Below are 25,221 nucleotides of genomic sequence, written 5' to 3'. Positions count from 1 at the left end.
AAGCAAATCTCTTTAACACAAGAACATGGTCTTATGTAAACATTTCAAGTGACCTAATATTCCTCTTTACAACGCCCATAAAGAGAAAGATAATGGCAAAGAAAGATCCAAGACTGTGTGTGTGTGTGTGTGTGTGTGTGTGTGTGTGTGTGTGTGTGTGTGTGTGTGTGTGTGTGTGTGTGTCAAAGTGAATGAAAAGACCTTAAAAATCTCCTAAGCAAACGCGGAAATGATACTGGCGACGCTATATGTGTGTGTGTGTGTGTGTGTGTGTGTCGCCAGCCGGGACTGTCACACACACACACACACACACACACACACACACAAGGACCCCCCCCTCCCACCCTGAATAAAACTGTCGTCTGTGTGTGTGTGTGTGTGTGTGTGTGTGTCAGGGGTGGGTATGTGCGTGCGTGCGTGGGCTGTGGCAGTGGCAGGTTGCTGGCAAGGGTTGGTGGGGAGCTCCATCAGTGGCGCGGGCTGCTCTCAGTGGCCAACATGACTTCCTCTACCCACACCGCTTGCCACATGGACCCTCAGGTTCAAACTCGCTCCATAGAACGCCTCCTCCTTCCCCTCGTCACCCAGGTCAGTTCCAAGCCTTAAATAACTCACAAACTGATTCCCTGGGGTGATTTAGTGACGCCCAGGCCGACCCTCGTGCTCGCTTCTCCTTTTGTTTACCTCCAAGCTGACGCCGTGTCTCGATCCGTGACTGAGGTGTTGGCTTTGGTTCGGCGCGCCCCTTAACTCGGCGCATTGTCAGTTCTAAGGGTGACTTTGGAGGCTTCTCAGTACCTTTTCCAAAGCGATTTATTTTGGTTAGTCCATAATTTTATCTTCTACTGAGCTTCTCAAGTAAACTAATGTCGATACTAGAGAGAGAAAAATTAAAGGAAACAGAATAGGTGTACCATGCATACTAAATCGCAAGGAAAAACGTGTTAAGGAAACCTGTCAGCCTTTTAAAAATTAACCCTGCCGACAAATAACACGAAAAAGAGTATCTAGAATTAATGTGCATAATAAGTCGCCTAGGGAAAAGTGTTACGAATATTACTAAGCCACATAGAACACGCCTCTTCGCGGTGTTCGAATGCCCGACCAGCGGCTACCGACTGCACGGAAATGCAGCCGAAGCGCTTGAGTGATTGCTTGAGGGTTTGTTATTGAACTGAGTGTAGATTTCGCCCTCCAGAATGTAAACAAAGCCACGTGGGTAACAGCTGATTGGGAGGTGCATGGTGGGGAGTGAGAGGGATCAGAGCTACACTTTAGGACGATAATGAGAGGCTAAAGATACATTCTCTCTCTCTCTCTCTCTCTCTCTCTCTCTCTCTCTCTCTCTCTCTCTCTCTCTCACACACACACACACACACACACACACACACACACATTTCCCCTCCCTTTTTTTTCTCGCTCCTTAGTATATATTTTTCTCCCTTTCCGAGTCATTCTTCCCCCCCCCTCTCTCTCTCTCTCTCTCTCTCTCTCTCTCTCTCTCTCTCTCTCTCTCTCTCCCATAAACTGTTGGCTTTAAGAACTAACATTTACCCATACTGCATCTCCTCTATAGGCTACAACTTAACCCTCTTAATCTCTCTCTCTCCCCCTCCTGCCTCACTTCTCTCTCTTTTACTCTCTTTCCTCTCTTTTCTCTCTCTCCCAGCCTCACTTCTCTCTTTTGCTCTCCTTCCTCTCTTCCCTCTCTCTCTTTTCTCCTTTTCCTCTCCATCCTCAATCTTCATCTCTCTTTCTCCCTCACTTCTCCCACTCTCATTTTTCCTCTCTGTCTGTCTGTCTGTCTGTCTCTCTCTCTCTCTCTCTCTCTCTCTCTCTCTCTCTTTCTCTCTCTAGGCTGTCTGTATGGTCTATGTAATCGAATAAAATACAAACCATGTCATTGATGTGAAGTGGTTTAAATCTATCTATCTATTGCCAGACGCCTTAATCCCATAGGGGTGGCCACAAACAAATCGCCTCCACGTCGCCCTGTCCCCCACTGCCCTGTTTAAATACAGATAATATAAAACATGTAAACCTATATATAAACTGTAAACTTTTATGTAAACAAAAATATATATAATGTTTACAATCTGAATAACTATAAATACTGAATTGCTTTTAAATAAACAGATTAAAGTTATTATTGCTGTAAATGATGTATAATTAGGTACTGCAATTATCTCCTTAATTATTTGCATTATTTTTATTAGTAAAGGGATGTTAATGACTCAATTATGTCAGCAAATGAAGGTGTCTTCGAAGTGACGTAAGAGATAATGCGTGTGTGTGTGTGTGTGTGTGTGTGTGTGTGTGTGTGTGTGTGTGTGTGTGTGTGTGTGTTGGGGATATGCTTTGTTCTAAATGTGTGTGTGTGTGTGTGTGTGTGTGTGTGTGTGTGTGTGTGTGTGATTTCTGTTTTTCCTATCAATAACATTCTATAACCAGTGACGTGATGGACTAGATTAGGACGTGACAGTAAAACAAGAGGGGCTTTGTGCAAGTGAGGATGACAGGCTGTGATGAAGGGGAGAAGGTGCTGGTGGGGAGAGATGGGGTGATTGTGGGGAGATGGGAGTGTTGGTGGGGAGATGGGGAGGTGGTGTTGGTGGGGGGAGAGAAAGGTGATGCGGGTAAAAAAGGTGCTTGTTTGTGTGTGTGTGTGTGTGTGTGTGTAACCAAAGACACAGCCCTTGACCTAACTAAGCAGATCAAGGAAGCAGAAGCAGATTTAATGGCACGGAAAATCACAGACGTAATTAATTGATAATGAACTGTTAACATTTCTTTCCTCTGCTTACAAACATTGACTACCAAGGTCAGATGCACGGCTGAGGAGCCTACGCGTGGTGGCCTTGTGTGCCCTGGGTGGAGTGAAGCATCTGCGGCGTCCACCCAGGAGCCAAGAACCTCATCTTTCCCCAGCACCTCGCCGTCGTGGGGAAAGACCCTGGTTCGATCCTGGCGAGGCGCTGTCTGTACCACAAGGGGGCGCCGGTTCTCTCTCTCTCTCTCTCTCTCTCTCTCTCTCTCTCTCTCTCTCTCTCTCTCTCTCTCTCTCTCTCTCTCTCTCTCAAAAATGATAATAAGAAAACGGGCATAATGAAGGGGGCACTAAAGGAAGAGGCAGAAGGCATAATGTACCATATAACACGAGACTCTGAGGCGCCAAGACGGTACACAGAGGCTGGCGAGGCTTGGCTGCGAGTGTACAAGGCGAGGGAAGAGCATCATCATCATCATCATCACCATCACCATCATCATCATCATCATCGTAAGCATTTTTGTCATGATCCTCAACGTCATCATCATCATCATCATCATCATCATCATCATCATCATCATCACCTTTACTTCTATTTTATCAACATCATCATCAATAACATCTTTTCATATTCATTTTCATCTCTGTCATCTTCAGCGATATTGGAATCAGAACTGGAATCATCATCATCATCATCATCATCAACATCATCATCATCGGAAGCATTTTTGTCATCATCATCATCATCATCATAATCATCATCATTATCATCACAACATCTTTTCATGTTCTTTTTCATCCCTGTCATCTTTAACGATATTGGAATCATCATCAACATCAACATCATCATCATCATCATCATCATCATCATCATCATCATCTTCATCATCATCGTCATCATCATCATCATCATCATCATCATCATTAACATCATCGTCATCATCATCATCATCATCATCGTAAGCATTTTTGCTATCATCATCATCATCATTATCATCAGCAACATCATCATCATCGTAAGTATTATTGTCATCGTCATCATCATCATCATCATCATCATAAGCATTTGTGTCATTATCATCATCATCATCATCATCCAAGCTCTCTTTCCCTTTTTTCCCCTATTTTCATCCTTGCCAGTGTCTGAATTAGCCAGCTTCTTACGACCGCAAATCAAGACTGTAATATCTTAGACTGTCTTCATTTTGTCTTGAAGTTCTTGAGTGCCATCGGGTTGAATACTTTTGCTGAACATTAGGAATATGCTTTTGTGGATTCACTTTATTATTATTATTATTATTGTTATTATTATTATCATTAGTATTATTTTTATTGTTGTTGTCGTCGTTATTATTGCTATTATTATTGCTATTATTATTATTATTATTATTATTATTATTGTTACTACTACTACTACTACTACTACTACTACTACTATTGGAGAACATTAGGAATATAACTTCTTAGTCTGCCTATTTTTATTTTGGCCCTAATAAGAGCAACTATCTATCTATCTATCTACCTATCCATCTATCTATCTATCTACATATTGCCAGACGCCTTAATACCGTCAGGAGTGGCCACAGATAAATCTCCTCCACGTCGCCCTAGTTATCCTCTGTCATTTGGCTACCCTCCCTCCAACTCTCACACCTTACACGACCCAACCCATAGTAGTCTGTCCTGTAAAAGTCAAAGTTCTCACATACATTACGATTTGGAAATTTTTGGCAGTCAGAGATCGAGCAGAAAAAGAAAACGGGAATATATACTCTCTCTCTCTCTCTCTCTCTCTCTCTCAGAACAATAGCAGAGGGGAAATAGCACCTTAGGGATAAAGTTTTTCAGTACACAGCCTATCTCGACACCTACACGGGGCCGAAATGAAGGTCTGAGAGAGAGAGAGAGAGAGAGAGAGAGAGAGAGAGAGAGAGAGAGTTGAAATGATCCAGACAAAGCATAAGCAATTTTTAGAGGGGGTGATTTTTTTCTTTCTTTCTTTGTCTTTCTTTCTTTTTTTTCTTTCTTTTTTTTTTTTTTTGAGAGAGGAGCATCTGGATATCCTATGGACTTTGTGTTTCTTCCACTTGTGTCCACACTCCATTATTTCCTCTAAGATTTCGAGGAAGTGGATGAGGGTGGAGGTAGGAAAGTGGATGGGGTGGATGTGGTGGGTGGATAGGAGTGGGTGGCATGGTGGTGTTGGGTGATGAGGTGGGTTAATATTTCTCCAAGTGTGTGTGTGTGTGTGTGTGTGTGTGTGTGTGTGTGTGTGTGTGTGTGTGTGTGGTGAAGTTCGTGGTGTGTGTGTGAGTGTGTGTGTGTGTGTGTGTGTGTGTGTGTGTGTGTGTGTGGTGAAGTTCTTGGTGTGTGTATGTGTGTGGTGAAGTTCTTGATGTGTGTGTGTGTGTGTGTGTGTGTGTGTGTGTGTGTGTGTGTGTGTGTGTGTGTGTGTGTGGATCCCCTCTGTCGCCACCTTAGCCAACACTCCCATCAAAACGCACCTGATCCTCTTAACCCTTTCCCCACGAGGACCAATTTTCTTCTTTGTTCTTGCAACTTCCTTTCAATTTCCTTCAATTCCACAAAGACCTCTAGCAATACAGGGATCAATAAAACTGAAATCAAACCTCTCCAGTTAAAATAATACCTATCTGTCTATCTAAGTATCTGTCTGTCTGTCTGTCTGTCTATTTATCTGTCTATCCCGAGAGAGCAAGAATAAAATAGTGATGTCCTCGGGCAGAAAGGGTTAACTATTTTCCTGCATATTTTCCTTAAGCTGAGGAAATTCGCCTGAGGAAAGTATAAAGGATGGCAGGAATTTTTTGTCGTGGGGACGGCTCATTCGGCTGGTGTGGGCGTGCTTGCCGAAGTGGGGGTAAATGATGCAGGCGGAGAGGGAGAGAGAGTCGTGTTCCAAGCGACTTTTGTGTTTAGGTACGCCACGCGAAGCAAGGTGACGAAGCGCGCTCCAAACAGGCGATCAGAGACAGTTGGCGTTTCAGTTCATCACGTCTGCAGACTTATTTTCTACGTATATACTCAAAATTCAATCCACAGCTGGCCAATGGTCGTGGTAACAGGCCTTGAGGTATGCAAAGCTAATGTTTCAACGCTAGATTTAAGAAGAAACTCACTAGCGTAGCAGACATTGTTTTAGTACCTCCAGTTGACAATAGATAGCGAGAGCAGCGAACTATAAATATGTCATGTGGTTATTTTATCTCGGCACCATTATTTACCTGCGTCGGGAGGTGCTTGGTATATGAAAGCGTTGTTGGGTTGTTTTCTCCTCCCTCCCCTTATTATAGAATAGGTAAGAGCTTGATTTAAAACATATTCTGTCCATGAATATATTCGAAGTAAGTGAACACTTGGCAACTCCGTCACTTAGGGAGAGAGACGCAGTATCCCGGATGTAAACAAACCCCCACATCAGACGCAGATTAACGAACAAGCAGGATCAGCGCTACTATTTCATTTATAGTTCGATGTATAGAAATTCTTAAGTGTTCCGTGAGGTATACAGACGTTCATAAGTGTTCCATGATCGCATCTAAGCAACAAGTATCACCTCCTGGAACCTGTGGTGTTAATGAGATCGACAAGTTGTTTCTTTGCGACACCACAAGGTTAGTGTAGGAGATTTTCAGCGGACGTTCCAGTCATGATAGCACCACGGGTCAGATATATTGTACATTTATTTACTAATATAAGTAAAGAATCCTACTCTAGTTGCGCATACTTTATTTAGATGTAATTAAAGAAATTGTTAGCGATTATTTAGGTCATTTTTTCTGCAACTTTAGCTGGTTTGTTTACGGTTTTTGTGAAGAGCTGCAGCGTCCTCTATAGCGCACAGTTCTAGATGCTGATTCCCTCTCCCTCTCTCTATTATTATATATTTTTTTACTCGTATTTCTCTTCTGGATCTTCATTTTGCTGCTTCAGTTGATTAATTGTATGTGTGTGTGTGTGTGTGTAACTTGCATTGTGCTTTACAAAACTTACCGTGCTTATTCACCTTGACAGAGCTTTGTGGCAGTTTTACAGATTTTGTACATCAGTATTATTTAATCAATCGTGTGTGGTTGTTTATTTGGTTGTATACTTCACACACACACACACACACACACACACGTTATATTGCAGTTATGACATTTTCCTTACGCTGGATAATTATTTTGTGTGGTGTTCATCCATAACAGTAAAAAATAGATTCATGTTCTTTTCCAGTCATCTTTGTAAATTTTCAGAAACACATCAACATTCCAAGCGAGATTCAAAGCTCCAAAATATCTTGTTTACTTGGTATGGGTCTCTTGTTGTGATAAATTGCTTGGAAAATTAAGATTACGTGTGTGATATTGTAAGCTCAGTTGGTTGTTGTTGATGTGAAATGCTTTTTGATATGTTTTTATTTGGCAGTACATTATTGATAAGTACGTGTGATATCAAAGTACTGAGAGAGAGAGAGAGAGAGAGAGAGAGAGAGAGAGAGAGAGAGAGAGAGTTACAGTTGACTTACCGTAATAGCAGGGTGTTACTCGATGTGTGTGTGTGTGTGTGTCGTTACAATTAAGTGCGGTTCTTATAATGACAGAGTACCGTACTATTCGATGTGTGTGTGTGTGTGTGTGTGTGTGTGTGTGTGTGTGTGTGTGTGTGCATCATTACAGTTAAGTACATATAATAGCAGAGTACGGTACTGTTCAATGTGTGTGTGTGTGTGTGTGTGTGTGTGTGTGTGTGTTTTAATTTACTACCCATACTGATATGTAAGTACTGCACAAGAGTTTTTTCCTGAATAAATTGCACACCTGGGTAGACTATATCATCCTGAAATTTGTAATATATTTTGAATTTTGATTTTGAGAAATATAATATAGAAAAATCAATACAAGTGCAATAAATGAGAATATTATAACTGGTACTTAAGATTAGTTAGAAGGAATGATAGTTGGGAAATTTCATCTCGGTTTAATTCTCTCTCTCTGTCTCTCTGTCTGTCTGTCTCTGTCTCTGTCTCTCTCTCTCTCTCTCTCTCTCTCTCTCATTTTTTGTACTCTCATACTTTACACGTTCCCATACCTTACCATACCACATTACTCATAGGCACACCCTCTCACTTCCCCTTGCCTTCACACCTTATCACACACACACACACACACACACACACACACACACACACACACACACACATACCATCTGCCACGTGTGAGTTTGGTGGCAGAAAAACGTTCTTAATTCACGATCCATTTTTCACTGCTTTCCTCCTCTCCCCTAATTTACCTCCCATCCTTCTCCCCCCTCCTCCTCCTACTCTTCCTCTACCCCTCCTTTCCTCCTACTCCTCCTCTACCCCTCCTTTCCTCCTACTCTTCCTTCCCTTCCCCTCGCTATCTTCGTCACTTTCTTACCCATTCCCACTAGGCTGTCCTTTCCTCATCCGTCCTACCTCTCCTTTCCTTACTTTCTCGTTCCCTTCTATCTCCCCAGCCCCCTTTTCTCCCCTTACCTGTCTCCCCTTCCTAGCTTCCTACTTACTAGTACCTACCTCCTTACTTCTCTGTCTCCGTACCTACCTACCTACCTGCCTACCTCCCGACCTACCTACCTACCTCCAAACCTTGCTTCCAACTTACCCCTCCTGTTACCCCTCTCCACCCAACCCAACCACACTCCTCTCAATCAACCTCTCCATTTCCCCACTCTGTCCCACTCAACCCCACCATTACCCCACTCCATCCCATCCAGCCCCACCATGTAATACACCACCTCACCTGTCAATTTTACCCTTACCCCACCCCATCCAACCCAACCCCACCCCACCCCACCACACCGTAACCCCACCCCACCCCTCCCAACCCCAGCATCTCTACCCAACCTCATCTGTCAGTCTTAGGCCACTCAACCCCACCTAACACAACCTCGCCATAGTCTTCCTTGCCTCATGTCAGTTTTACCCCTCTCCACCCCACCAAACCTCGCCATTAAAAAAAAAAAATGATAGTAGTAGTAGTAATAGTAGAAGTAGTAGTGGCAATAATAATAATAATAATAATAATAATAATAATAATAATAAAAATGGAAACTCACTTCTACCATCCATTGTCAAAACAGATCCTTAAACACTCATCGCAGTAATGAGGTATGATGTTATATCTCGTTATATCTCTGTCGCATACCCGCCCTCTCTCCCATTCTTACAAGTATACTACACCGCAGCTTGGTATGCGAGGCGGGTATACTGCTTATAACCCTTTGTTTATGCTGACGAGGTGGTGGAGAGGGACGCCTTTATGTGGTGGCACTGATATGACTGGGTGGTGGAGCTGCCTCTCTCTCTCTCTCTCTCTCTCTCTCTCTCTCCAAAAAGTGAATGGTGGGCTGTGGAATAAGGGCAGGATCAGCCGTTAGTCCACTGGGTTTGCATTCAGATGAGCCTGGGTTTGCAACTACTACTACTACTACTACTACCACCACCACCACCACCACCACCACCACCACCACCACCACCACCACCACCACCACCACCACCACTACTACTACCGCTACTACTACTACTACTACTACTACTACTATTCTTGTTTTGCCTTTCACATAGACTCCTGTCTCTATACACTCCATACACCCCTCCCCCATCCCCCTCCCCCCTCCCCCTCCCCTCCCCTCCAACATGGGTACGTATGCCAACGTTAGGATTAATTATTACTTCTGTACACACTCTTTCTCACTCTCTCACTCTCACTTTCTTCTGTTTTGCTCTCTTTCCTTCCTTCTCGCTCACGTACACTATCTCTCTCATTCTCTCTCTCTCTCTCTCTCTCTCTCTCTCTCTCCTTGGGAATCTACCTCTCTCCCAACACTCACTTTTTTCTCCTCTTCCTTCCGCCTTCCCCTCCCTCTCTCCCCTCTCCCCACCAACCAGCCCGACACTCATTCTCCTCATTCTCCGCTCCCCTCTCCTCCCATTCTTTCTCTCCATCTCTTCGCCCCTCACTTTTCTCTCCTTTCCCCACTCTAATCTCCCCACCCTCCTCCATTTCCATTCCTTCTCTCCCCTTCTCTCTCTCTCTCTCTCTCTCCCTCTCCTAATCTGTTCTTTCTCTTCACTTCTCATTTCTTCTTCCGCCTATGCTCTTCCCTCCCCCTCCCTTCTTTTCCCCTCCCCTCCCTCTCCCCTCCCCTCCCCTCCCCTCTCCACATACTCGCAATTCTTTCCGTGTTTCCTCTCAGTCTCCCCTCCCCCTCCTACATCCCCTCTTTCCCCTCTATCTCCGGCCGCCCCCTCCCTTCCCCTCCCTCTCCCCATTTCCTTCTTCCTCTCCTCTCTCCCCATTTCGTTCTTTTTCCTCCCCACTTCATTTCCTCCTCTTCTTCCTCCCCCCACTTCTTCCTCCCCCCTCTTCTTCCTCTCCCCCTCTCTCCTTCCCTCTTCCCTCCCCTTTCCCCTCTCTTCTTTCACACATCTCCCCTCACTCTCCCCTCTTAAGCCGTGCACATGTGTATATATCAATGCCACACACACACACACACACACACACACACACACACACACACACACACACACACACACACACACACACACACACACACACACACACACACACACACATTCTGTCTGTCTGTCTCTCTCTCTCAGCAAAGACATGAATATTAGGTCTCGTATACAAATCACTGTACCTAAATTTGCTGTGTGTGTGTGTGTGTGTGTGTGTGTGTGTGTGTGTGTGTGTGTGTGTGTGTGTGCAAGGCAGTGTAGTTGTAGCAGTTCTTTACCTTGGGCTATATTAAGCCCCCTTGAGAGAGAGAGAGAGAGAGAGAGAGAGAGAGAGAGAGAGAGAGAGAGAGAGAGAGAGAGAGAGAGAGATTCTGCTAATTCTTTTTTTTTTTGTAATATAAGTGTGTAAACAGGAGTAATAAAGATAAAATTATAATGAATGGTAGTAGTGGTAGTAATAGTAGTAGTAGTAGTAGTAGTAGAAGTAGTAGTGGTAGTAGTAGTAATAGTAGTAGCAGTAGTTAAAATAATAATAATAATAATAATAATAATAATAATAATAAAACAAGCCCACCAACACTAATAATATAATAATAATGACCAGTTTACAAATTATTGTGTGTGTGTGTGTGTGTGTGTGTGTGTGTGTGTGTGTGTGTGTGTGTGTGTGTGTAGTTGCTTATCTAATTTTATGTGTGTGTCGGGGAGGGGGATTGAGTGCAGGTGCGACAAGCTGAGAGAGAGAGAGAGAGAGAGAGAGAGAGAGAGAGAGAGAGAGAGAGAGAGAGAGAGAGAGAGAGAGAGAGAGAGAAGAGCGAGAGAGAGAAGAGCGAGAGAGAGAGAGAGAGAGACAGACAGACAGATAGGTGTGTGTGTGTGTGTGTGTGTGTGTGTGTGTGTGTGTGTGTGTGTGTGTATGTGTGTGTGTGTGTGTGCGTGTATGAGAGAGAGAGAGAGAGAGAGAGAGAGAGGTGTAGTGATGACCGAGAAGTGACAGGAGATGACAGGTGCAGACGGCAAGATATGTGGTCTGGACAGGTGTGTGGAGGAGGAGGAGGGGGGGGGAGAAGAAGAAGAAGACGAAGAGGAATAGGAGGAGGAGGAAGAGGAGAAGGACGAAGAAGAATAGGAGGAGGAGGAAGAGGAAGATGAAGGAGAAATAAAGGCAGATTAATAGGTATGGGAGAGTGGATGATAAGGACAGATGTGGAAGGAGGAAGAGGAAGAGGAGGGAGAAGAAGAAGGAGAGGAGGAAGAAGAAGAAAAAGGAGAAGAAGAAGAAGAAGAGGAGGAGGAAGAGGAGGAGGAGGGAAGGAGGAAGAACAGAGGAAGAGAAGAAGGGAAACAGGTGTACCAGTAGGCTTGTAAAACCTAATAATATTTGTCGTAGCTCCAGGTTCATCTATAACGTGAACCCCGTGGACTGCAGGCTTAGGTTCGATTCTCCTGCAAACCATCCTCCTTTTAGGCGATAGGGATGTAGGTGAGGGACGTTTGTATACCCAGGCAGTGGATCCGCCGGGCTATATCGGTACCACCACGTGAAGGCGTCTCTTTCCAGTCTATCACCTGCCCTCTTACCTTTCCTGTAATTAAGCTAAATATATCCACACTAATTGCTCCTCTCTCTCTCTCTCTCTCTCTCTCTCTCTCTCTCTCTCTCTCTCTCTCTCTCTCTCTCTCTCTAAATTTCACTGGAAAGTATTGAGAGGAATAGATGATTGAGCCAAGGGGAATGAGAGACTGACTAGGAGAGTGCCAGTGAGGTGGAGGGATGGGGTGGAGAGGTGTATGAGAGAGGGGGTGTGAGTCGGAGAAAGGGCGGCCTGATGGTGAGGGACAGGGTGACGTGGAGGCGATTTGTTTGTGGCCACCCCTTACGGGATTAAGGCGTCCAGCTCTAGATAGATACATACATAGACAAATAGACAGATAGATAGATGGATAGATAAATAGAAAGACAGATAGATAGAGATAGATAGATATACAGATAGATAGACAGACCGATAGATAAATAGATAGACACTTCCCTCCCCACCACCCAGTTTTCATTGCCTCCCTTTTTCCTTTCCCGTAACTCATGCCAAAGAGCGATTTAATTTCGTCATCACTCATTCCTCTCTCATTTTCCTGGTTTTACTCGCGATTTTTAAAGAAAGTGAGCTATCTCTATCCATCTACATCGTTGGTGATTTTGAGAGAGAGAGAGAGAGAGAGAGAGAGAGAGAGAGAGAGAGAGAGAGAGAGAGGAAATGCGTGTGGGTGTGTATGCATTTTAGAGAGAGAGAGAGAGAGAGGGGGGGGTAAAAGCATGTGGATTTATGTATGTGTGTGTGTGTGTGAGAGAGAGAGAGAGAGAGAGAGAGAGAGAGAGAGAGAGAGAGAGAGAGAGTTTAATTTACAGCCACACAGAAGCAGGAACAAGCAAGCAGCAGTTGTCCTTAAGATGCTGTTAAGATTAGAGAAAATTAAAGAGAGAGAGAGAGAGAGAGAGAGAGACAGACAGACAGACAGACAGAGAGAGACAGAGAGGTGAAAGAAGGAAAGAATTTAACAATAAGAAAGTAGTGATTTTTATGTGTGTGTGTGTGTGTGTGTGTGTGTGTGTGTGTGTGAGAGAGAGAGAGAGAGAGAGAGAGAGAGAGAGAGCTGCCACATTAGTAAAGCTCAAACAGATGTCTATCGTGATCTCTTACGACATTAATAGATAGATTTGAGCCAAGGTATATTTTCTTTAATTCTCTCTCTCTCTCTCTCTCTCTCTCTCTCTCTCTCTCTCTCTCTCTCTCTCAGTATGAGTATTATTGTAAGTGAATATCAGCATCAGTTTGAGTGTGAGAGAATGTGACTGTGTGTGTGTGTGTGTGTGTGTGTGTGTGTGTGTGTGTGTGTGTGTGTGTGTGTGTGTGTGTGTGTGTGTGATCAGTATGAGTTTGAATGTATGAGTGTAAAGATTTGCGTGAGTGAGTGGGTATGAAAGAATGTGTGAATTTGTGAGTGCGTGATTAAGTATGAGTGGGATTAGAAACTTGAGTGTGAGTGAAAATGAGTAAGTTTGAGTGAGTGCAGGTGTGTGTGTGTGTGTGTGTGTGTGTGTGTGTGTGTGTGTGTGTGTGTGTGTGTGTGTGTGTGTGTGTGTGTTTGCATGCGCGCGGTGAACCCCTGCCAAGGTGGTCTCAGTGAAGACATACAACCTCCCCAACCACACACCTGAGCGATAACCCCTCATTAACCGAGCGAAACATTATGCAACTCCCATTGATCGGACGCTAGTGTTCCAGAATTCTTCGTGTTTGTTTCTTTAATCTTGGGACACATCGAATTTCCTTGATAAATATTTCCCCATCTTCCTTCTTGTCGCACTGAGTTGTATGTCATCTGGATTTTTTCTTTGATTTTCGTTCGGATTTGTGGATTTGAGGGATTTTGTGGTGGTGGTGGTTTGTGGTGTTGATTATTTGAGGTGAATCTTGACTTGAGTAATAGAGGAATGAGGTGTGTGAGGAGGGATGTGTGAGAGGGGGGGAATAGGGGTAGGGGTATGTGTGTGTGTGTGTGTGTGTGTGTGTGTGTGTGTGTGTGTGTGTGTGTGTGTGTGTGATGCAGTGTATTAGTCTATGAAAGTAAACGTATTAGGTATCTTGTTGGATGAAGCAGTTTGATCTGATCAGGCATGCGGTGCGAATGTGGAAGTCTTGAAAGAAAGTTACTTACCTTGCTAGTGTGGTAAATAAGAACGGTAGGCCAGATGATGACATTTCTCATCGCTTCGGTCCGACCTGCATTGTTATGAATTCACTGAACTCGGGTGTTTGGTGTTGCCGTTGTTTATATAGATGAAAGAAAATTTGCATCTTTAAGACACTGTTGCTCCCTGTCCTAACTGTGAGACATGGACATTAAACGGTGACTTGAAACGGCGAATTGACTCCTTTGGTTCCAAGTGCTTTCACAGGATCATGGAATATCGTTGGTGTGACCGGGTGCTTGACGAGTGATTGCTCCATGAGACTGTGTTGAGGACTGTTACCTACATTATACGTCAGAGCCAACTCCAGTTATATGGGCACGTGACCCGTTTCCTCTTGGTTGACCCTGGCCCACTGGGTGATCTGTGAGAGAGTTAACCTGGGGTGTGGAGAAGGTCAGGGGGAAGGTCATGGTTGGAACAGGTTGATCGTTCATGTCGAGGGATAGCCTGCTTAGAAGGGGAGGAGGGAAGAGTCACTGCCTGGAGGGTGCACGAAGGGACCCCAGTAGGTGACGTCGGAGGGTGAGTGAGAATATGCTTCCCACGGCGTTTGCTCCCCCATGATGATGATGATGATGATGATGATAATGATAATAATGAGAGTGGCAGTTACTGTTTCGAATATTGCTAGAGTTTTACGTTACTGTATTATTCTGTTTTCGTTTTCTGTTACATACCACCATAGAAAACAAGAGGAACTTAGTATAAACGAAAACTTTCTAACAATTATCATCATCTTGTATCTTCATTTCATCTTCATGTTTTCATAGCAGAGTCAGGGAACGAGGAATTTAGCAGTGTGTGTGTGCCAGTGTATCTTTGCTATTTTATATTTATTTATGTTTGGCCTCCTGTCGCTACGTTCCCTAGACTATTGTGATTCCTCTGGTATATATCTGTCTATCTGTCTATCATATCTGTCAAAATATCCTTCCATTTATCTTCTGTCTATATCCAGATGCCTTATTCCGATATGGGATAGCCACAAACGAATCGCCTTCATGTCATTCTGTGTTCTATCATCTGGTCACCCTCCTTTCAGTCCACCGCCCTCCTTCATTTGCTTATCCACTCCATCCCTCCATCTAGTTCTCGGCCTCCCCTCACCCTCACTCCCTCCACCTCACTCCCAAACACTTTGCTAGTCAATTTCTTCATATCACCCGCATACTCACACTCTCCTAGTCAGTCTCTCATCCTTCTTCTCCTCAAGGTAAACACAGAATCTAAACATAAGATTGCACCCTAAGCGTTCATCTATCAGAAAGACTCCACGCAGGCAAGACTTAATTAAGCTTGTTAGGATAAAAAGGTGTTTGTGAATTTATTGTGGGTGTGAGATAGGTGGCAGGGGGTAGACGCAGGTAGCTCTCTCTCTCTCTCTCTCTCTCTCTCTCTCTCTCACACACACACACACACACACACATACAGAGAGAGAGAGAGAGAGAGAGCAGACATCATTGTGGTTGGCAGTCAGTGTTTATGTGGATCTACTAAGACTGAAGCAAATCCACCAGCATGTGTAGCAGCGTGATGGTGTTCTTTTAGCGATTTATTTTACCACCGTCGGCGCCTTTGTGATGTTTATACGATTCCACTGTGATGCTGGATGTACACTCTCTCTCTCTCTCTCTCTCTCTCTCTCTCTCTCTCTCTCTCTCTCTCTCTCTCAGATTCCGCAGACGTTTTTTAGGCAGTCTTCGTAACTAAAACAGTCTACACACACACACACACACACACACACACACACACACACACACACACACACACACACACACACACACACACACACACACAGTACATGATAAAACCCACATACCGATCCACATGTACGTATACTGTATATTATTTTATTCCATACATGTTACATAGATATACAGAGAGACAGATAGGTAGGTAGGTAGATAGACAGATAGATAGATAGATAGACATGTATGTAGATAGATAGACAGAGAGAGAGAGATAGAGATAGATGGATAGTTAGGTAGATAGATAGATTGGAAGGTTCAAGAGGAAATTTAGATAGATAGATAGACAGATAGGTAGGTAAATAGATAGATAGATAGATAGACAGATAGATAGGTGGTAGACACGCTGATGGCTGAAAAAAGGGGCGTTAAAAGAAAGTATGCGACGAAAATATGTAGAAAGGAATGTGTATGGTAATGAAGGGAAAAAGTTTGATGGGGAGCGTAGGGGAGGGAGGAGAGGATTGGGGAGGGGAGGAGAGGAGAAGGGAGGGGAGGGGAAGGGAAGAAAGAAGAGAGGAGAAGTGAGATTGGGAGGAAGGTAAGGGAAGGGAAGGGAAGGGAGGGAATGGGAAGGGAAGAAAGAAGGGAGGAGAAGTTGAGATTGAGAGGAAGGTAAGGTAAGGGAAGGGAAGGGAAGGGAGGGGAGGGAATGGGAAGTGAAGAAAGAAGGGAAGAGAAGGGGATATTGAGAGGAAGGTAAGGGAAGAAAACTGAGGGGAAGGGGAGGAAGGGAGAGGGAAGGGAAGGGAAGAGAAAGGAAGGGAAGGAGAAGGGAGGAGAGGAGAGAGCAGAAGAAAGCGGAGTAGAGAGAAAAAAAGGGAAGGGAAGGGAAGAGGAAGGGAGGAGAGGGGAGGGGGAGGGAGGAGAGAACAGAAGAGAGCGGAGTGGAGGGAAAAGAAGGGAAGGGAAGGGAAAGGAAGAGAAGAGGAAGGGAGGGAAGGATAAGTGTTAAGTAGAACCGCAAAAAATGTAAAGTGTTAAGTGTCAAAAAGTGAAGGTCCTTTAAGTGTAAAAAGTGGAGTAGCATTAAGTGTTAAGTAGCAAGTGAACGTTATTATATTACTTACGCCAAGGGCTGTGGTGAAGGTTGTGGTGATTGTGATGGGACTGGATGTGGTGATTGTGGTGAGAGTGTTGGTGGTGGTTGTGATCTTAATAGAATATGATGCTAGTCACGAAGAAGTGCTTTGGAAAGGATATAGAGCCGTATTATTTGTCTGCCTGTCTCTCAGTTACGTGAAATGAGCCCCCAAGAGACGAAATTCTGAGCCAAGTTAAGGTGAAAGGAGTAAGTTAAATTTTGGAATGATAGAAAAAAAAACTAATGTGGACTTTAATATCTACTTAGACCTGCATTCTCATCAGTTAAGGAAGCTCCCTAACACCTCTGCCTGAGCGATTTATTTTGACTGTCATATGCTACTATCGTATTTTGTGTCCTACATCAGTCTAAAGTAAGCATACTCTGCATAAGTAAGGTAGAAAGCGATATTAACCAGCCGTATCCAAATATAAATCGCTGAGGAAGAGGTGTTAGGGAGCCTTCATACTGATCGAATATACGGATCTTTTTGCTTGCGTTTTTTTTTTTTTTTGACATGTTTAAAGAAAATGGATGTCATATTTTTTACAAGTAGTCACCTATACTATTGAATATTTACAGTGACCTAATTAACGTTTACTATAATGTATCAGTTAATTATTAGGGTCATTTAGGTAGAGTAGTTACAGTGGCAGAGTCAGGGGTAATTATGACATATTTTTGATGGGTGTTAGCGCTGATCTGAATTGCGCGGTGGGTGAGGGACGCGGTCAAATAGCGAAAGTTGTCCTCACATTTTATTGCACGGTCTTTCATTGCACGGTCTTGCTCGGTCGGTAATTACGTGGTCTTTACTTGGACGGTCTTTAATTGGATGGTCTTTAATTCGATGGTCTGTAGTTTGATGGTCTTCAATTGGATGGTCTTTCATTGCGCGGTTTTTAAATGCGCGGTCTTTAAATGCACGGTCTTTAACTTCTCGATCTTTTAGTGCACAGTCTTTCATTGCACGGTCTTATTATAGCACGGTCTTTAAATGCACGGTCTTTAAACAGTAAGCACCGTGAGAGCCAGGACACCAGTTGAGAGAGAGAGAGAGAGAGAGAGAGAGAGAGAGAGAGAGAGAGAGAGAGAGCGAAAGGATGCAGGTAGAATGAGAACAGTGGGAAGGGAGAGAAATGGAGAGGGAGAGAGGAGTGCAGGGGGGTGCGGAGAGGTTGGGGGAATAGAGGGAGGGAAGGGGAGAAGGGAGGGGGAGTGGGGGAGGAAAGAGGAGGTAAGAGCAGGGAGGGAGGTGGGAAGGGAAGGGGGAAAAAAAAAGAGAAGGGAGGGGTAAAAGGAAAGACTGGAGTAGGGGGGGGGGATGGAGAAGAGGGAGAGAAGAAGGAAGGAGGCGAGGGAGAGGAGTGTGAGGGAGTGAGAGAGGGAGAGAGGATGGGAGAAAGAGACACAGAAGAGAAAGAAGAGAGAAAGAGGGATAGAAGAAAGGGATTGAAAAGGGAGATGAGAAGAGTGAAAAAGGGGGGGAGGGGAGAGTCATGAGTTAAAGGGAAAGGGAGGGAGAGGGGAGGGGAAGGGGGTTGGGGAGGGGAGGGGAGTGGAGGGGGGAGGGAGTGTGGGTGGAGGTGGTTACAGGAGCGGCAAAACATCACCATTATGTGGCGGTAGTGGTGCTTTTACCCTACCCTACCACACTTCCCCTACCACACACACACACACACACACACACACACACACACACACACACACACACACACACACACACACACACACACACACACACACACACACACACACACCACTTACGCACTACCGCTTACACACTGCCGCTTACACACTGCCACTTACACACTACCACTTACACACTACCACTTACCACCGCCACTTACACTTACACACTGCCAATTACACACTACCACTTACACATTGCCACTTACACACTGCCTCGTACATGCTACCACTTACACACTACCATGTACACACTGCCACTTACACTGTCACATACACACTACCTCTTACACTGTCACTTACACACTACCACTTACGCACAATACCATTTACATATTACCACTTACAATCTCGACCGGGGAGGGGTGTGGTGGAAGAGTGATGTGTGTGGGAGTCTTAGTGTGTGTGTGTGTGTGTGTGTGTGTGTGTGTGTGTGTGTGTGTGTATGTGTGTGTGTGGATGGAAGTGTAATGCATGTGAAAGTCATAGTATTACTGTGTGTGTGTGTGTGTGTGTGTGTGTGTGTGTGTGTGTGTGTGTGTGTGTGTGTGGAAGATAGGCGAACGTAGAAGTCATATTGTGGTGCTGTGTGTGTGTGTGTGTGTGTGTGTGTGTGTGTTTAAGAATCCATACATAACTCAAAATTTACAGTTTCTCTTACACCCTGGTACACTCAGTTTTGATCTTACTATTTCTTATCCCTTATCTTACAGGTATGTCGAGGAGGTGTCAAAGAAGGTGAGAGGAGGTGAGGTGAAGAGTGAGGAAGTAGAGGTAGGGTGTGCATTGATTTGCCTTTGTTCCTTCCTTCTCAACTATTATTATTATTATTATTATTATTATTAATATTACTGCTACTACTACTACTACTACTACAACTACTACTACTACTACTGCTACTACTACTGTTGCTGCTGCCACTACTACTACTACAACTGTTATTATTATTATTATTATTATTATTATTATTATTAAACGATTTCTCCCCATTTCTGTCCCCCATTCTCTCTCCCCATTTCCTCGGTACTCTTCTCCCCCCCTCTCCCCCAACTCCCCAGCTGTTCATCCATCCTCCCCAGCACACCCTTAGCCTGTCCCCACCCAATCCAGTAGTCTCCCCATTCCATCTCCCCTTCCCATCTCCCCTTTCTAACCTCACACTTTCACTTTCCATTCTCCCCTCCATTCTTCTTCCCTTACTCCCCTCCTCTCCCCTTCCCTCATCCCCCCTCCAGTCCCCATCACATAGACCCCTCCACACTCCCTCCCCATTCTTCCCCTCCCCATTTCCCCCCTCCCATTCTCCCCATCCTCAAGCCTCTCTTTCATTCTCCCCTCCCCTTACTTCATTCCTTTTCCCATAATCCCTCCCTCTGGTCTCCCTGTTCTCTCCTCCCCATTCTCCCCTCCCCCATTCTTCCCTCGCACTTACTCCCGTTCCTGTTCCTCTTCCCCTCCCCTCCCCTCCCCTTCCCTCCCCTTCCCTTCCCTTCCCTTCCCTTCCCTCCCCTTCCCTTACCCTCCCCTCCCCTCCCCTCCCCTCCCCAAGCACATTCCTCCCCACCACCTGGAATGCTGGAAGGGTTTATTGTTTGCGTGACCCCATCTGAGAGAGAGAGAGAGAGAGAGAGAGAGAGAGAGAGAGAGAGAGAGAGAGAGGAAAAAATTGCTGTCAGTAGGATAATGAGAAAAGAGCTACAAGAGAGAGAGAGAGAGAGAGAGAGAGAGAGAGAGAGAGAGAGAGAGAGAGAGAGAGAGAGAGAGAGAGAGAGAGCGTAAGCAAATACAACACACAAAGGAAGAAGAGAGACAGTAAGCACGAGCAGAAAGGAAAGACAGGCGTAAAGAAAGTGAGAAAAAAGAGAGAAAGAAAGAAAAGGAGAAAGAAGGAAGCCACGTAGAGATAGAGAAGGAGAGAGAGAGAGTGAGGAAGTGATAGGGAAAGAGAGAGTAAATGGAAGAAATAATGAATGTGTAAATTATTCTTGCGTGACCCTTAACCCTGTCGTAGACTTAGTTATCAATTTATTTTTATTATTATTGGGTAGAGGGGAGATAGATAGATAGATAGATAGATAGATAGATGGATAGATTGATAGATGGATAGATTGATAGATAGATAGATGGATAGATTGATAGATAGATAGATGGATAGATGGATTGATAGATAGATGGATAGATTGATAGATAGATAGATGGATAGATGGATTGATAGATAGATGGATAGATTGATAGATAGATAGATGGATAGATTGATAGATAGATAGATGGATAGATTGATAGATAGATAGATGGATAGATAGATAGATAGATAGATGGATAGATTGATAGATAGATAGATGGATAGATTGATAGATAGATAGATGGATAGATTGATAGATAGATAGATGGATAGATTGATAGATAGATAGATGGATAGATTGATAGATAGATAGATGGATAGATTGATAGATAGATAGATGGATAGATTGATAGATAGATAGATGGATAGATTGATAGATAGATAGATAGATGGATAGATTGATAGATAGATGGATAGATAGAGATAGGTGGATTAGTAGAGGGGTTGATTGAGTGATTCATTTGATAGATAGGATGATAGATAGAATGAATAGACACAGATAGATAGATAGATAGATAGACAGACTGGCTGGTTGTCTGAATGATTGATTGATCAGTAGATAGAATGAAAGGGAAGAATTAATAGATAGACGCAGACATAGATAGATAGATAGAGGTAAATAGATAGATAGATGGATAGATAGATTGATTGATTGATTGATCCGTAGATAGAGAAAATGATAGATAGAAAAATTAAGACAGATAGATAGATAGATAGATAGACAGATAGATTAAAAGAAATACATCAGTACATAATTCCATTCTTTCTCTGTCCTCGCTCTCTAATCCTCGCTCTTTTCTCTCCCTGTCCTCGCTCTCATTTCTCCCTGTCCTCGCTCTCATTCTGTCCTCGCTCTCTAATCCTCGCTCTCTTCTCTCCCTGTCCTCGCTCTCATCTCTCCCTGTCCTCGCTCTCTTCTCTCCCTGTCCTCGCTCTCTTCTCTCCCTGTCCTCGCTCTCTTCTCTCCCTGTCCTCGCTCTCTTCTCTCCCTGTCCTCGCTCTCTTATCCTTGCTCTCTTATCTCCTTGTCCACGCTCTCTTATCTCCCTGTCCTCGCTCTCTTCTCTCCCTGTCCTCGCTCTCTAATCCTCGCTCTCATCTCTCCATGTCCTCGCTCTCTTATCTCTCTGTCCTTGCTCTCTTATCCTTGCTCTCTTATCTCTCTTATCCTTGCTCTCTTATCTCCCTGTCCTCGCTCTCTTATCTCCCTGTCCTCGCTCTCTTATCTCCCTGTCCTCGCTCTCTTCTCTCCCTGTCCTCGCTCTCTTCTCTCCCTGTCCTCGCTCTCTTCTCCCTGTCCTCGCTCTCTTATCTCCTTGTCCTCGCTCTCTTCTCTCCCTGTCCTCGCTCTCTTATCTCCCTGTCCTCGCTCTCTACTCTCTGTCCCCTTGTCCTCGACCCTAGTGTGGGAGACTGAATTACCCACATTAAGGACAGAGTTACGAGAGAGAGAGAGAGAGAGAGAGAGAGAGAGGAGGATGGGCAGATCGGAAGAAAGATACTGAATTATACAGTAAATAATTGTGTATGTGAGAGAGAGAGAGAGAGAGAGTTTGCCTTCACGTAATTTGTCATAATGGGATGGTGGTAGTTGTGGTGATGGTGATGGTGATGGTGGTTGTGGTGGTGATGATGGTGGAGAGTATTATGGGAGTATGGTAGTTTTGTGTGTGTTTCATATCTTCTGTTTCCTTCCTCTTCGCTTCTTTTTCTTCTTCTTCCTCCTCCTCCTCCTCTTCTTCTTCCTCCTCGTCTTCTTCTTCGACTCTTCTTCTTCTCCCTATCCTCTTCTTTTTTCCTCCCCTCCGCTACCTATTCCCTCTTCTCCTAATCTCTTCCTTTTCTCTCCCTTCTCATCTCCCTCTCCCTCCACTCCTTTTCTCTCGCTGTTCTTCCTCTCCCCCCTTCTTCTGGCTCTCCCTCCTCCCCTCCCCTCCCCTCCCCTCCCTAGTCCCTCATCGCTCCTCTTCATCCTCCCCTCTCCCTTCGCCCTACCTCTTCTCATCCTCTTCTTCCTATCGTTCTTCCCTTCTCTTCCCCATCCCCCTTCCAGTCCCACCATGCTTCCTACCCCCCCTCTCTACTTCCCTCTCCGCTCCTGTACGCCCCCTCCCCTTCCCCCCTCCTCCTCCTCCTCTTCCTCCTCCTCCTCCTCCACCTCCTCCCGTTGCACACAGACATGGGGTGCATCGTGTCTGATAGTTTGCATATTAACGACCATATTTACTCGCGATGGTTCTCGTATTACCAGAGAGAGAGAGAGAGAGAGAGAGAGAGAGAGAGAGAGAGAGAGAGAGAGAGAGAGAGAGAGAGAGAGAGAGAGAGAGTTGCAAAGAAAAGAGATGGGGAAATGGAAAACACACATACATACATTGGTGCACAGGCATACATATACATTCATGTGCACATATTCCCCTCCCTCCCTCCCCCCCCTCTCTCTCTCTCTGGTTAATATGGAACTTTAGGCAGTATATGACCACCAGGATGTGACCAGGAGACTAATAACCAGACATTATATTAGTCACTTAAGAATCTCTCTCTCTCTCTCTCTCTCTCATCAACCCATTCCCCCCTCCTCTCCAAACCTACTCCTTCTTTCCCTCTTCCCTATTCCATCCCTCCTAGTCTGCCCCTTCCTTTCCCCTCCCTCTTTCCCAACTCCATCCCTCCCTCTCTTTCCCACTCCATCCCTCCCCCATTCCTCTTCCTCCGTTTCATCCCTCCTTCCCTCCCTCACACCATCCTTCCCTCCTTTCCCTAGCCTACCCCTCACTCTCTCCCAGCTCCACCTCTCCATCAGTTCCCAGTTTCTCCTCCCTTCTCCGTCCCTTTACTTCCCTCCTTCACCATTTCCTTCTCTCCCTCACTGCTCCTTCCCTCTATTCCTCCCTCATTGTTTATATCCCCCCCTTCATCCTTCACCACCCCTTCAACAACTCCAGCCATATCCCTCTTCCATCTCTCTTCCTGTTTCACTTCCTCTTGCCCTATCTACTTCCCTGGCCATTTCCTCTTGATTCATCTGTTTCTTTAACCCCCTCCTCTTGTCACTTCCTCTTGCCTTCTCTCGTTGTTGTTTTCCTCCTCCTCCTCCTCCTCCTCCTCCTCCTTATGTTTCTCTTCCACCTTCCTTAATTCTCACTTCTCCACATTCTTCCTAAACTGTTACTCTCACCCTCCCCTTAATCTGTTTTCTCCCCCTCTTCCCCTCCCCTCCCTTTCCCTCTCCTCCAACTTCCTCCCCACCTCCCGACAAGAGGCAGCTTCCAGGCGAGACATACTGGTGTAATACAACGCCTGCCCGAACAATGCAGCTCAGAGAATATTGCTAGTGCGGCCCTCTGACTCTCCGCCGCAGTTACCCCTGAAATTTCGAGTGTAAACAAACATTTTCTTTGATGGCGGGTGTTGTTGCGCGCGAACACTTATCTGTAATGGTTTTTATTTTTATTTTGGTGTGCGCTCGGTGTTAATGCTTATTGTTGCGTATAGTGTGCCTTTTTTTATATTTTTTCTTACGCAAAATCGTATGATGGTAGTAAGAATGAGCCACAAAGAACGTCTTGAAGAGGGAGCGCTTTATGAGTTACCTCCTCAGCTGAATTAAATCGTCTGGCGGTAGCATTAATATAAAAAGCTCTTGTAATGAAGGATATTTTTTTATTTAGCATCAGACTCCTCCTCCTCCTCCTCCTCTTCCTCCTCCTCCTCCTTCTGTCCTTCCCGTCATCATAATTTTCTTCTTTTTCTTCTTCGGTGGTATATTTAGCAAAGGTCGGTGCATGATGATGATGATGATTGTTGTTGATGCACGCTGTGTTTGTGGCTTGTCATCGTTAGTCTTCACCTCCCTCCCTCCCTCCTCTCTCTCTCTCTCTCTCTCTCTCTCTCTCTCTCTTCTCCATCATTTCTTCATATTTTCTCTTCATTCTACCACCACCATCATCATCATCATCATCATCATCATCATCATCATCATCATCATCATCATCATCATCATCCCCACCTTTATAACTAAGATAACTAGAACCCACAACCAATAAAAAAGAAAGTAATTAAAGCCATAAGAGGTGGCAGCTAAAATGGCCTCCTCTTATTCTTTACTTTTATCACTAATTCTCATAACCTAAAGTGCTCTGTTATCTCCCTCCTTTATTGGCCTGTATTATTAAAGCTCTTTATTGCCTTTACTATACTCACTTCACTTCCCTATCTTCTTCCTCCTCCATCATCACCCTCTCTCTCTCTCTCTCTCTCTCTCTCTCTCTCCAAGCATACGTTAGCACCGTGAGGAAGGGAGTAATGAATTGAATTTAACGATAAGGGTTTCTCTAAATAAATAAATTGATCTTGCAGTGGAAAAAATAAGATGATTGATAAGGAAGAAGAATTAGAGTTTGTTTTAAAGTTTGTGTAAAATGGAAGGATGAAAGGCATTTTGGGGAAAGTAATGTGGCGATAGAAAGGATTGAAGTTGATAGCTGTGGTGGGGTTTGGTTGTGGTTTAGAGGAGGGTGGTTGGTGTGTGTGGGGGGCGTAGTTAAAGAGAGGCT

The 25,221-nt window shown here is 44.6% G+C and overlaps 1 protein-coding gene across 1 annotated transcript in view; it reads left to right on the top strand.

Annotated features, from left to right (window-relative positions):
* Positions 1-503: 503 nt before the first annotated feature.
* Positions 504-25,221, top strand: part of alpha-Catr (alpha-catenin related) — a 231,539-nt gene continuing 206,821 nt past the window's right edge. The window contains exon 1 of the mRNA XM_080270142.1: positions 504-588. Within this exon, the coding sequence (XP_080126268.1) occupies positions 529-588 (60 nt within the window). The 5' untranslated portion in view covers positions 504-528. The remainder of the gene's footprint in view (positions 589-25,221) is intronic.

Source organism: Coenobita brevimanus, chromosome 39 (genome assembly GCF_032717465.1).
Source record: "Coenobita brevimanus isolate Jiangsu-jjx chromosome 39, ASM3271746v2, whole genome shotgun sequence".
Lineage (NCBI taxonomy): Eukaryota > Metazoa > Arthropoda > Malacostraca > Decapoda > Coenobitidae > Coenobita > Coenobita brevimanus.
The sequence above is the reverse complement of the archived record's forward strand: the minus strand, read 5'-3'. Positions and strand labels throughout refer to the sequence as shown.